We start from the raw sequence: 13,333 nt of genomic DNA, 5'->3' as shown, positions 1-13,333 counted from the left end.
AATTTTTTGTATCTATCTTAATTCTTTTATGTTTCCCCCCATTACCCCGCTTATTATATTTATAATTAATTATTTTTTGTTTTTTTTCTTTATATATCATATATCTCAGCTTTCTCTCTACTCATAAAAAGATATCCCTTTCTCTCTAAGATGTATAGATTTCAAGAGATTGAAAAAATCTTTTTGGAATATCATAATGACATTGCATGCCATGCCATAACTCTGTTCAGGGAGAAAAGTGTACGTGTTTTTTTATCATTGATTTGAAAGTCATCATATATAGAAATCTATGGTAGAGAAGTAAAGTTATTATTATTGTTATTTTAATGTGAGGAATGTATCTCTAGCGTTTTCCATGATATAAGCATAAAATGAATATAATATCACGTAACATCAACTCAAACACGAAGGAATCATATCTTATCGTACTTGTTTATATAAAAGGAATTAGGGAACTAAAATAATTGTCACTTCTCAAAAAGAGTATATAACCACTTGTGCAATTAACTAAAAATAACAGCATTTTTTCCTACTTTTTTTTTTACCGAATACGATCATAACTCGACATAGCACAGTGATTGAAACGGAGTAAGATTGATTCAGATTAAAAAAAAAATCGGTGTGTGTGTCAAATGACAATTAGTTATTGTGAGAAATAAGAATATTAAATATATATCATTATACCATAGCGAAACAAATATGGAAGTACAGTGGTGCCCTAGGTATATAGTGATGGCACATCTATGATGAACGAGGACAGTGGTGGCATGGTGGTGGTAGCACCGCCATAAAGGGAGCAGTGCGAGCAACAAGGGTGCTACAATGGGCGATGCAGTGGTGGATGCAACCGTGCGGCAACGATGATCACCGAAATTGGCAGCGACCACAATGGATACAGTAGGAGAAAATGTATGAAGAAAAAAATTGTGTAAGATGGGTCTAGCATGTGTCATATATTTAGACTTAGTGTTGGTTAAGTCAACGTCAATCTAGCACTAGATCGTTAGTTACATATTAACATTAACCAGCTGATGCTAAAACTTAATGAATTGAACCATTTTGAGTCACCTTTTAAGCCAATACTAAATAAATATTTGTTTTACCGTTAGTCAAGTTGACACTAAGTTGCAATTAATTTGAAATGGTCATTTTTTTTATAGGAATTTGAAATGGTCATACTAATCAGTAATCACTTGTTAATTATTAGGCAGCCATATATGGTTAGACCCATGCTATTTTGAATGTCATTGTCAGTGTTGGTTTGATCCACCTCTAATATGAAATTAGCGATATATAGTTTAAACCCACACTAAAGAGTTTCAATTTATTTCTTTGGCTCCATAATATATTTATTGGGTTTTTAAATTAATTATTATCGTTTTTAACTTTAAATAAATATAACAATTATTTTATATTAATTTAAAACTTCATTTAGTTGTTCTTTATTATTTTATTTCTTAATGTATTATCTCATAACTAGCTTAAGTATATTTAAGAACCTTGTCTAATTTCCGTGCTCAATTACCTTTCCAAGGAATTTGTTTGGTGAGGCCATATATTGGTTTTAGTATATAATTAACTCCAGTTAGCCATCGTCCTGCAAATTGTAACAGGAAAATCTCTGAACAGGGATCAGGACTCGGGATTTGTTTGCACGAAGAGTTTTAGTAACACACGTTTCTAATATATATTTTTAAAGGCCAGACTTTTTTACTAGTTAAAATTATTAGTAAGTTTCATTAATTAAATAAGAAAGTAGACCATAATTTTGTATGATTTTTAATAAATTTTAATGAATAAAAAATACGTTAAAACGAATGTGTTATTAATATTAACATCACTGTTTTCTTGTTTGCATTATGTTTAATGCGCGTGATTATTAGAAAGAAAAAGAACAAAACTTTTTTAAGAAGGATGCATCGTGTTTTGTCGTCTAGTTCTTGTCTGGTTGCGAACTGGTGCATATATTACTATGTGGGTTAATACAAAGCGGCTGATGCCATATGATCCTCCCTTTTGTCTCTTTTTTTTTCGTGTTGAGAGAGGTTCTTTTCTTTTTCTCTTTCGTATTTTCCTTTTAGTATAGGATCCAGCCTTTTCTATTTTTGCTTTTACTGCTGAAAAAAATTAAAGAATAGAATAACGTACCCTTAATACACTATTTTAATTTTAATTATTTACACTACAAAACGGAAGACTAAGAAAGATTTTTCTACGGGCCCCGCAAAAACAATAGCCATGTTACAAAACCCATTGAGCATAAATCTGCTTCCACTAAGGCCCAAGAAACAGTGATGGGCCGTCTCACGAGGCCAGAAAATTTGCAATGAAAAGTATCCCAAAAGTAAGGGGTACTGCTTTCTTTATTTCCTTTTTTTTTATGTGGCATCATTTCTTTTCTTAACTATTATTTTAAAACTATATCTATTAAAATAAGATGCGTATGTCATTATTCAAATTTTAATTTCAGAGTAGTTTATAATTATTTTTGGAAATTTAATTTTTTAAATTATATACAAATCATTTCCAGAATTTAAATTCTGAAAGAGTTTTTAAATTTTGGAAATTAAATGTCTGAAATAATTGTAAATAATTTTTGGAATTGAATTTCTACAAAATAATTTAATACATTCTAGAATTCAATTTTTGAAAAATATTTAAGTCACTTTCAAAATTAAATTTTCAGAATTTTTGTATATTTCAGAATGAAATTTCCAAAAAATAATTTATAAAATTATTTCAGAATTGAACAAAGATAATTTTGTAATAGCAGTTTAAAAAATAAGGCAGTGCCATTTTTTTAAAAAAAAAAAACAGTGGTGCCAAAATAAAATTAAAAGAACCAGGTACTATCTATTTATCTATAGGAGTGCATGAGCTTCATACTTAGTTCCACTGATTCAATGAACCAGTATAATCGTCCTTGTGAGCCAGCTTTGCAAGTGTCACAATTCGATCATCAGGTTTGTTGAATAACCATTAACAAAGAAAAAGAAAAATTGGTTGGTTGAAAAACCCAACTAACGTTGTCCATTTAGAGTATACAAGGTAATTACTATATCCACTCTCCTTTCTCTAATATTTTTCCCAAACTAGCCTATAAAACACACTCCTGTGTCTCTTTCTCCCCCAATTTATTTTTCAAAAAATGTACACACTCTCCACCTTCCGCATAACTCTTTCTCTCCAATTTAATTATTTTTTTTGTTAGCAAACAACAATGGGATTATTTCTTCTTTCTATGATTGGTTAGGGCTTTGACTTCTCATTATGTTTCTGGCAAGGGATTCACCTGCGACGAGGTAAACGACGGTGGATTACTCTGCTAGGGACCATATACAAAATAAAAGAATCTTCTATGGTGTTGGGCTTTGAGATACCCTTCATTTTAGCTCATTACGCAACACCTACATCCTTTCCATCTTAAACCGACATAGCTCCAAATTCATGTGAATCAATTATTTATATCTGACCATATAGGCACCTCTTTGAAGAGTTATGCCACATCTACCATGAATAGCAAAAACATGTTGCTTTGTTCGAGAGTCACAACCATGATCAAGGGATAATTAAATTATGCAGATGCGCAAGCCATATTGGACTTAGTTTTGTGCTGCCATGTCCTTTGGTTGTTGAAAAAGTTATATGGAAGGGGGTGTACATATTTTGGAAAATAATTAAATTGGGAAAGAAAGAGACAGGGGAGTGTATTTTAAGGGTAGTTTGGGGAAAATCTGAGAAGGGAGTGGATATAGCAACTTCCTACAAGAATTGAGTAATGGGTTGCATGCCTACTATTTGTAGACATTCCAATGCAAAGCGAAGCCCCGGCACAAGCAGCAAGACTAAGGCAGTTGCTTTAGACATTCAGCATTTTTGTTGGACGTCCAGCAACACAGGTGAAAGGGCTAAAATGTCATTCACCCTTTTGTTAAATACGGATCGACGATCCGTATGACTCATACGAATTGACGATTCATATGATTCATAAGGATTGACAATCCATATGAGTTTTTTTTGTTTTTTAAACTCATACGATAATCCGTATGATTCATATGGATTGATAATCTATATGACTCATACGGATCAACAATCTGTATGAGTTTTTTTTTAAAAAAAATTAAAATTTATAATCCATATTTATAAAATTGCTAAAACTATTACAAAAAAAATTACACTACAAAACAAATTAAAAAAAATACATTTATAATTTTTTTTTTAATTTTACAGATCAGCAATCCGTATGAAACATATGGATTAACAATCCGTAAGACTATACGAATCAGTAATCCGTCTGAACCATATGAATTGTCAATCCATATCTTTTTTTAAAAAAAGTTATGCACTTCTTTTTCTCCGACGATGAAAAATGATCAAACTTCACTGTATATTCATAAATAACACACGTACACCGTCAGAGACAACAAATGCTCGAAATACGACACTAACAAAAGCTAATGGGAGAAAATTGTACTAAGGAAGTGAGATTTTATGGAAAAAAAGATACTGCAGAAATGAAAAATGAAATCTATTATTTATGATATTCTTAGCAATTCGAAAATCTCTTGGGTGTCCCAGCAAAAACGCTAAGCTCCCCAAGCAAATGCCCAAGACTAAATGCAGTATGCTGTGGATTTGGGCTGCAAGCCTAACTTAAATGGAGTCCGAATCATGGTGAAGTATATGTACAAAGGGAGTGATAGTTCTACTTTTTGTGTTTTTTCTTCTTCTTAATAATATAAGAATTTAATTCAAATGGATTAATAGTGTACGATATTTGTAAATTATTATTTAATTATAAATTATTATATATGATAAGTTTATTAATTTTAGTTAAAAAAATTATTAATTTTTATAATAATTACTTAAAAAACATACTTAACATTTTTTTATATGTTGAAAATTATATAACATGATTTTTAATTGATTGAAAAATATAAAAAAAACATACAATAGTTATCATTCTTCAATTTTTCTTCTAAATCCAAAAGAAACATTTTTTCATTCGAAACTCATACGAAATATTTTTTTCCTTCACATTTTAACGTAACCGAATGGTGGAAGGATTCTAAATTATTAACTATATTATTTTCTTAAAAAAACTTTATTAATTACTTTTCTTGATTTCAAATAATTAGTTAATTAAAACTAATAAAAAAGATCCGGGAATATAATATAACATTACTCTTTATCTCTCGTAAAAATATTACTTATCTTTAATCTTTATGTAGTATACACCATATAGCTAATTAATTATCAAAAGGATCTCTAGAAATAGTACAGTAATTCAATCCGCTGGCCCCAAGTAACCTGCGATTCATCGTATATTGATTTTTCAAAGATCAGAGTTCAAACCAAAAACGAGAGCGTGCGTGTGCATTACGGGGTCTGAGCCGTTACTGGTCACCGCCTCATAACCGCAGTTTTGCACGGTCTTACATGCAATGCTCTGCTTAATCATGATATTACGTGGCTCGTTGGATTTGGTGGGACTCACCTACTCTACTGTTTCAATTTCCCAACGTAGTGCCGAATTGAAAAACTATATGAAAATTGCTAAAATCGTATCTAACGCCTAATCCGACAAAAAAATCCTAAAATCAATCAATTCAATAATCAATAATAATAATATCATCCACCAAGATGCCACGTGGGTGTCGTGGAACAAGTTGCTTGCATTGCATGCATGCAAATGTGTTCAACAATGCCTATTACCTGGAGCCACACTTTGATACTGTATTTTATTAGAATATTATATGGCAAGTGAATAGATTCAATAGTGCATATATAACACAATTATTAGTAAAATAAACTTTGGGAACGAATAAAATTACATTCCTCAAAAGCAACAAGATACAACTGGAATGTCTGCTTTCTCTCACCTGGGGGTTTGGGATTTTATTTTATTTTTTTCCTTTTTGTGTTTAAAATTTGATCCATGGAGACCAGAGAGGAACCTTTTGGCTTGGTGGATTGGGATCGGATTGGTCCAGTGATTTTGTGTTGACGGGATCTTCTTTGGCAGAACTTGGTATATAAGGTTTCAAAGTAGCAACATAGAAGAATTAACTTAGTAGAATTGGAATATATAAGAGAAGGAGGAAAAGAAGGAACAAAATCTAAAGTGGGAGGCAAAGGACCAACATATAGAAAAAGGGAACCGTATTGTAGGAGAAATCCCACTAATAAGCCGTCCTACCTAAGAAAGTTAACTTCTTGTCAGTATCATATATATAACATCTGAGACTACATTCTGTAACATCTAATTGTCCCCTCTATGGAGGTCTAACCTTTTGGTCAAGTGGTCAAAGGTGGTCTTATAACCACTGTATATATTGTATGCGTCTTAAAAGAACATTTCTTTATCTTTCCATTTTTAAAATTTATTATTATATTCTCATTTGTCGTTCATGTTTGGAAGTAATTATGTAAAAAAGTTCATCAAAGAAGTTTGTTATTTTTTAATTAATCATGAAATACTTTATGTCAAGTGGGTATATTGATTAATTGATCCCTTGCTTGCTATTCACATTTTCAATTTTCGAAACAATGTTAAGCGAGTGATGTCTATATATCAAATATTCCTTCAAATTCCAAAAAGAAAAAAAGCTAAAGTAATTACGTTTTATTATCTGATAAAGAAATACAGATTTTGTCCTAATAAATCCGATAGGGTTTATATCAATTTTATTTGCAAAAATATCCATTGTAACAAAATTAAATCTATGATTTTGGCTAAATTGCGAAAATACTTAATTAATTTTTTATTCTATATATATAACTACTGATGTGTAATATAAAGATGCGATATTATGAGGCCTAGAGATAACAAACACACACATATAAAACCAAGATAATTTACTATAAAATAGTAAGCTATACCATAAATGTAAATATTACATTCATGACTCCTTTTATTTCGTTTTTTAGATTTTTTAAGTGACTTTAATTAATATACATTCGTAATTTTTACTCAAATTATCTTTGTTCGTAAATTCCTACTTATTTATAATGTTAATGTTTTCTTTTCCAATATCTTATATTTATATATCATAACTTGGTACAAAACGACAAAACTTTTAATTCATTAGTTCAATACGACTAGATACAATTAAAACTGATTTTGGCCTTTTTTTTTTTTGCCAGTTTGTTCTTCGGGGCATCCACATGGATATACTATATAGTAGTAATAACCTGAATAGAAATTAATCACAAAAAAATTCAGAGTTTAATTAACACTCTCTTTAAACTCAGAAGAAGAAAAAAATAGTGAGCTGAATTAATTGCAACACTCACCGACGTGTGGTACCTGTTATGTGCCAAGTTAGAAGTGGGACACAAGCGATGGCAACGTAGCGTTGGATCCTATAGAATATGGATGTTGCATGACCTTTTTTCGTAACCCTCTTTTTTTTTTTCTTTTTTCAGGCTTCGCGTTAGAAAATATTATCAGTTGTGTACGTAAACATGGAATCATGGTTTGAACTCCTTTTGCAGATGATCACGAGATTAAAGACTATATTCAATGTCTCTTCCCTTGTGTGTTGCTGCTACGTTTGGTCTTTGAAGTACCCTTATTCCAATCATTTCAAAATTGGACAATGCTATTTCCTTCTTTCTCTCTCTCTCTCTCTCTCTTTTTTTTAGCCTTTCACATGATTTGAAACTTGGATTCGAGTGTTGATACTCCCCTGGGGAATATATTCTATTTGACAGATCTGGGTTCTAAAAAATTTTCTAATCCAATAAGTAGTATTTTGCTCGTAGTTTACAAAGCAAAATATAGAGAGAGCATCTTTTGGAAAGCGGTGGTGTGGTCGTCCCGTTTGTCGAACTGTGGCTTCATCAATCTCTATGCGATCTGATTCTCACTCTCAGTGAATGTTTTTGAATCTTTTCATCCATGTTCCAGAGGAGTTTGTTTGTTTGGGTATGATGATGTGGGGTAGCTGTCTGTTTTTTTCTTTTCTTTTTGATTAAAACAAAACTCTAGTTTTGGATTTTGTTTTTTTTTTTTTCTGACCTTTTTTCTTTTCTCTTTTTTTTCTTTTTGCAATGGCTTCTATTCTATCTACCTTTGACCCAAAGAAGTCTCTTCTCTCTCTCGCACAATACACACATTGTGGTTAGCATTTATATAAGATGGATTTAATGGTTAAGTGAGAAAAAAAACTATATATTCAATTCTCTTTGTTAACAAAAATTATCATTTAAATGACTAATATTTATTATAATAAAAAAAATACTTGCGGTTAGCTTAGCAAGATTGCTTTGCTTTGATGATTGCTGAGTATCCATTTGAATAGCTTTCTCTCTCCCCCTTTGGTGGTGATCCAAAAATCAATCAAAATATGAGGGATCTTCTCTTCGACCACTACAACTTCTACTGTTGTGGCATAAGCAAAAGCAATGGGTGTGGATTCGGGGCATGAGGTTACTATGATGACGAGCTTGGCTTTTGTTTTGGATTCACGTGATTCGCACGGTACGGCAGCCAAAAAACTGCTTGTTGTGGCTGTTGTTGTTGTTGGCTGCAGATTTGATGGATTGGACGCCCTATAACGACTAACGGAGTGGGAGTCATTGGAGGAGTGGTCATTGTTCTGTTGAAAATATATCTTCCCTTGGACATTAGACACCACCCACAATTTTCACATATCCCACCCTCATTTATGTGCGTGGCCCCCCACCCCGCTTCAATAAATAAATAAATTGTTCAACATAACACCAAAAATTCAATATATGTTCGTGAGCTTATATATAGAGTAACATTGCACGAACATTATTGACTAGGTTTAGCTAGCATTCAACTGTTTTATACAATGATGTATTTTATGAGGTTTCAAACAAACAAAAGGTATGGTGTAGTTTCCATGAGATTGGTCTAATTAAGTGTCTAATGCAGTATGTTCCCGCAATGAATTTTAAAGAAACTTGTTTTACAGTTTAATAAACTGTTTTTGGATAGTAATTTATTTTCAATTTTGCTTTGAGCTTTATCCAAAATAAACTATTTTTGGATAGTAATTTAATTTCAATTTTAGTTTGCGCTTTATCCAAAAAAAATTGTTTTCTTTCTTGGCTTGCTCTTCATCCGAAAAATGTGGATTAGTAGAACTGGCCATGACGTTCATGTTTTAATTTGAACAGTCTTTAGGCTTGGTCTCGAGGGTTATGAGTTGGGCGCAACGTTTGCATTTTAATCCCAAACCTTTTTTGGCTTAATCTTGTCCGTTAGTGGAGCTGGTCACAAGTTCACGTTTTAATTCCAACATTTTTTAGGCTTGGTCTTGTGAGTTAGTAGAGTTGGCCATAATAATGTTTCTTGGCTTGGTCCTGTGGATTAATTAGCGGAGATAGCCACAACGTTCACGTTTTAATCTCAACATTTTATTGGCTTGATCTTCTTGTGGATTGGTGGAGATGCCTACAACATTCTAGAGTTTAATATGATTGTTATTTGATTTGATCTTCATCCAAAGTGGAATTATCTATGATGTTCACATTTTAATTTTTAAATTTTTTTGATTTGTGCTTCTGATAAAGAAATTATTAAATGATTCAAAATCATACTATGTTATTCATGATTCTCATAAATAATAATTATATGAAATTGTCAAGCTTCTTGTTGATTAGTGGAGTTGTCCACAATGTTCATGTTTTAATACAAATGTAAGATATTAATTAATAATTATTTTTTACAAAAAATAAATCATTATGTTTTTATTTTTTTTCTCTCCTTAATCACCCAACCAAAATGTGGGTTAGTGAAGTTGTGAACTTGTCACAACTTTCACATTTTAATTCCAATGTCTTCTAAGTTAATGTTTTAATTATCCGAATAATATATTTCTCATATAATTATCTATGAAAACCTTTTAATTTGACCTAATATTTGAAACTGGTCTCTTCTCCTCCAATCTCTGTTGTGTTATTATAATTGAGATATCGTGCCTGGTCCAATACCTTGATTTATGAAGAAAAAAAATACTTATTATATTTTGAAAGATTGTGTACATATAACATGGATAAGTATTTTAGGACATTATCAACAACTTTCACATTAAGCAGAATACATTATAGTATTATATAATTGAATGTTTCACAAGGGAAGTAATTGAAGAGAGAAAAATAATTATATTCTCCGTATGGAATATGAGAGTTGTGAGTTTTGTGAATTAATATAGTATTGGATTAGCAAGTGCAAGGATGCAGGTATTACCAGTATAGAGTAGTGTATGGTTAGTAATATTGGGATTAGAGCGTGGTTGAGGAGGGAAGGAAAAGGAGCGTGAGAGTAAGAGGGAGTGGGAAACTATTCCATTTTCCTTGGGAGGGTGGCAGTGGCAGAGGCAGAGAGGCAGAGATACGGATATTGGGTTTGAGACACTAAAACCTCGTGATCGGAAAAGGCAGATCCATGGAAGACTGTTCCCGCTGGTCACGTGGGCTCTTTTGACTACCCATTACCCAATGACTCAAACAAAACCAAAATCAAAACCAAAACTACCCTCTCTCTTTCTTTTCTTTTCTTTTCTCTTCTCGCTCCAATTCCACCTCACATATTGCTATATATCGAAACTACGCAATGCCAAATCTTGCATAAAGTCACAAACAGTGCCACACATAGAAACCCAACACTATTGCTTCTAAGTTATACCCTACACCCACACTCACTCCCTGACTGCATGATTCAGTCTCCCAGACTTGATTAATTTTTCTCTCTCCTATAACACATCCACTGGGTCCCTCTCTCTCTGCTCACCTCTTTATAATTATTATAACTCTCATATCCTTTTACTTCTCTCTCTCTCTCTCGAACTAACTATATATATCCCTCCATTTGCATTAACGACAACGTGGACTGCAGGTGCTGACTGGTATTTCGACATCTTATTAGCTCACAAAGCTACCAGACAACACCCCCCTTCTCATTTCTCCCCCCAACTCCGTACCATTCAGCTCTTTCTTCCAAGCCCCCCCTCCCTCCCTCCCTCCGTTACATTTTTTTCTAACGTTTTATTATTACAATTCCTCCCCCACGGTGTACTTCCCCTGCTTTAAATCTCCAACCCACATCATCTTCTTTCTCTCTCACTCTCTAACACTCCCTCTATTAATTCATTCTTCCCTCACCACCCTCAATCCTTCACACCAACAAAGCAACCGTTTTCGCTATTGATCAACGTCGATAAGATAAAATAAAAAAAAAGAAGAAAAGGATGCATCGCTGTTGCAGTGGTTCCCAGGGGCACGTGATGGGACCCTGCACATGTGGTATGTTTCACAGCCAAACCACCAGCTCCTTCGCCATGTTCTTCTCCATGCCCAACCACAAACCACCACCCTACGATGATTCCGACAACATTTATGACTATTCTTCCTTCACTCCCTCTTCCTCTTCTTCCGTTGACTGCACCCTCTCCCTCGGTACCCCTTCCACCCGCTTCTCCGAAGACGAAGAAAAACGAAGCCGCCACGAACGCCGTTCCGTCTCTAACTTCTGCTGGGACTTACTACAATCCAAACACAACAACCCTCAATCCCATTCCAAGTCCTCCCGAACCACCAACACCACCGACCCTCTCCTCGCTCGCCGCTGCGCCAATTGTGATACCACTTCTACTCCTCTCTGGAGAAATGGCCCCCGTGGCCCCAAGGTACGTAAATAACTACTATATTTTATAATTTAGCGTATGTATGAACTAATTGTAATTCATTTGAGAGTCAAGAAATTTAATCATCAACTAAGTTTTCTCATGTAATATACTTTAATTAGTGTTCTCAATGTGTGTGAATTGAATTGCAGTCACTGTGCAATGCGTGTGGGATTAGATTCAAGAAGGAGGAGAGAAGAGCGAGTGCGGCCGCCGCCACGCCGGCATCGGCGGCTTCCGGTGGCGTTATGGAATCGGCGCAGGTGTACAATAACTCGTGGTACGCACACCAGCAGAGTCAGAAGATGCAGTGCTTCTCGCCGGGGATGGGGAACGAGTTCCGTTTCGTGGATGACGCCGATAGAGACGCCGCCGATAACGGCATTCCGTTCCTCTCGTGGAGACTCAACGTCACGGACAGAACGAGCCTGGTTCACGACTTCACGAGATGAACGAACGTTGAAAAAAAAGCATAATGATAATAATAATGACACAAGATTACAAAAGGAGCTACCTAGACGGTCAAGACCAACAAGCAAGCACACAGGCAGTTATACGTCAACGTTTTACGATGATGTTTTTGATTGCGATGGTTATGTTATGATGGTCTCGTCGATATTATGTTTTTTTTTTTCACTTTTTAGCTTTTCCATTTTGTTTGCTTCCTTCTCTTCTCTCTCCCTCTTGCATAAGATGGTAAGAGAATGGGATAAATTCTATAATCTTAGCTTGCTTTTTCTTTGGACTTATTTCTTTAACTTTCTCTTTCAGTTACATATATAAACCTACTTTTTTGTTGCCTCACTTTCCCTCTCAGTTTATATATAGTATATAGTTGTTGTTGACCATCACATATATGGACCGTTTGAATCAATTAAATGCAAAGACATTATTTATTATTATTATAATTAGTTGAGCTTTTGCAGGTGTGCCATGACTCGTGACCATTATACCTCCTATGAACAAACTGTTTGCAGAGTCTGAAATTTTACGGTGGTTTTTTTTTTTTCTGATTTCTACAGCACAGACATAATTTATGTTTATGAACAATAAATATATCAATTAATTACCCATAAATTATATTTTTAAAAAAAAAATTGGGGGAGGGGGAGGATGGCCCCCTTGGCTCCTTCTATGCTCCGCCATTGCAGACATTTAATTCGTTTGAAGCAGATCTAATGGTCCAATGTGTCAACGTTGGATCTCGGTTCTCCCTGAACCGTACACTGAGGCTCAGAACAGGAAAACTGAAATAATGTCTTTTAGAGTAAATCCTATTTTTTAACACCCAAATCTCTATTAGTCTACCCTGTTAGAGTCAGTTTGGTGGAATGAAAAAAAATATATTAAAAAAATGTAAATTGGGATAAAAAATTTAAATTAAAATAGATTATAAAAATGTGATTCACACGTTAATTTATTGTTATTTTTTATTATTATTTTTACTTTCTTTCTAACGGAATGTTAGTATATTTTCATCATATTTTTTTAACACATTTCAATACCAAAAAAAAATCAACATGATTTTTTATTAAAAAAATAAATATTTTGTCAATTTTTAAGTCATTTAAGGAGACCCTTATATTAATTGTTAATCCCTTATATTTAAGGAGTACATACTTTATTTTTTTTTCTTTTGATTTTTTAATGATGTCTAATAATTTTTTTTTTACTAA

The 13,333-nt window shown here is 33.3% G+C and overlaps 1 protein-coding gene across 1 annotated transcript; it reads left to right on the top strand.

Moving 5' to 3' along the window:
- Window positions 1-10,788: 10,788 nt before the first annotated feature.
- Window positions 10,789-12,536, top strand: LOC100790571 (GATA transcription factor 18). Its single transcript, XM_006590627.4, has 2 exons — window positions 10,789-11,660; window positions 11,810-12,536. The coding sequence occupies exons 1-2, from the start codon at window positions 11,223-11,225 to the stop codon at window positions 12,107-12,109; spliced, it is 738 nt and encodes a 245-aa protein (XP_006590690.1). The 5' UTR covers window positions 10,789-11,222; the 3' UTR covers window positions 12,110-12,536.
- Window positions 12,537-13,333: the final 797 nt, after the last annotated feature.

The sequence above is a fragment of the Glycine max genome, chromosome 11 (genome assembly GCF_000004515.6).
Source record: "Glycine max cultivar Williams 82 chromosome 11, Glycine_max_v4.0, whole genome shotgun sequence".
Lineage (NCBI taxonomy): Eukaryota > Viridiplantae > Streptophyta > Magnoliopsida > Fabales > Fabaceae > Glycine > Glycine max.
The sequence above is the reverse complement of the archived record's forward strand: the minus strand, read 5'-3'. Positions and strand labels throughout refer to the sequence as shown.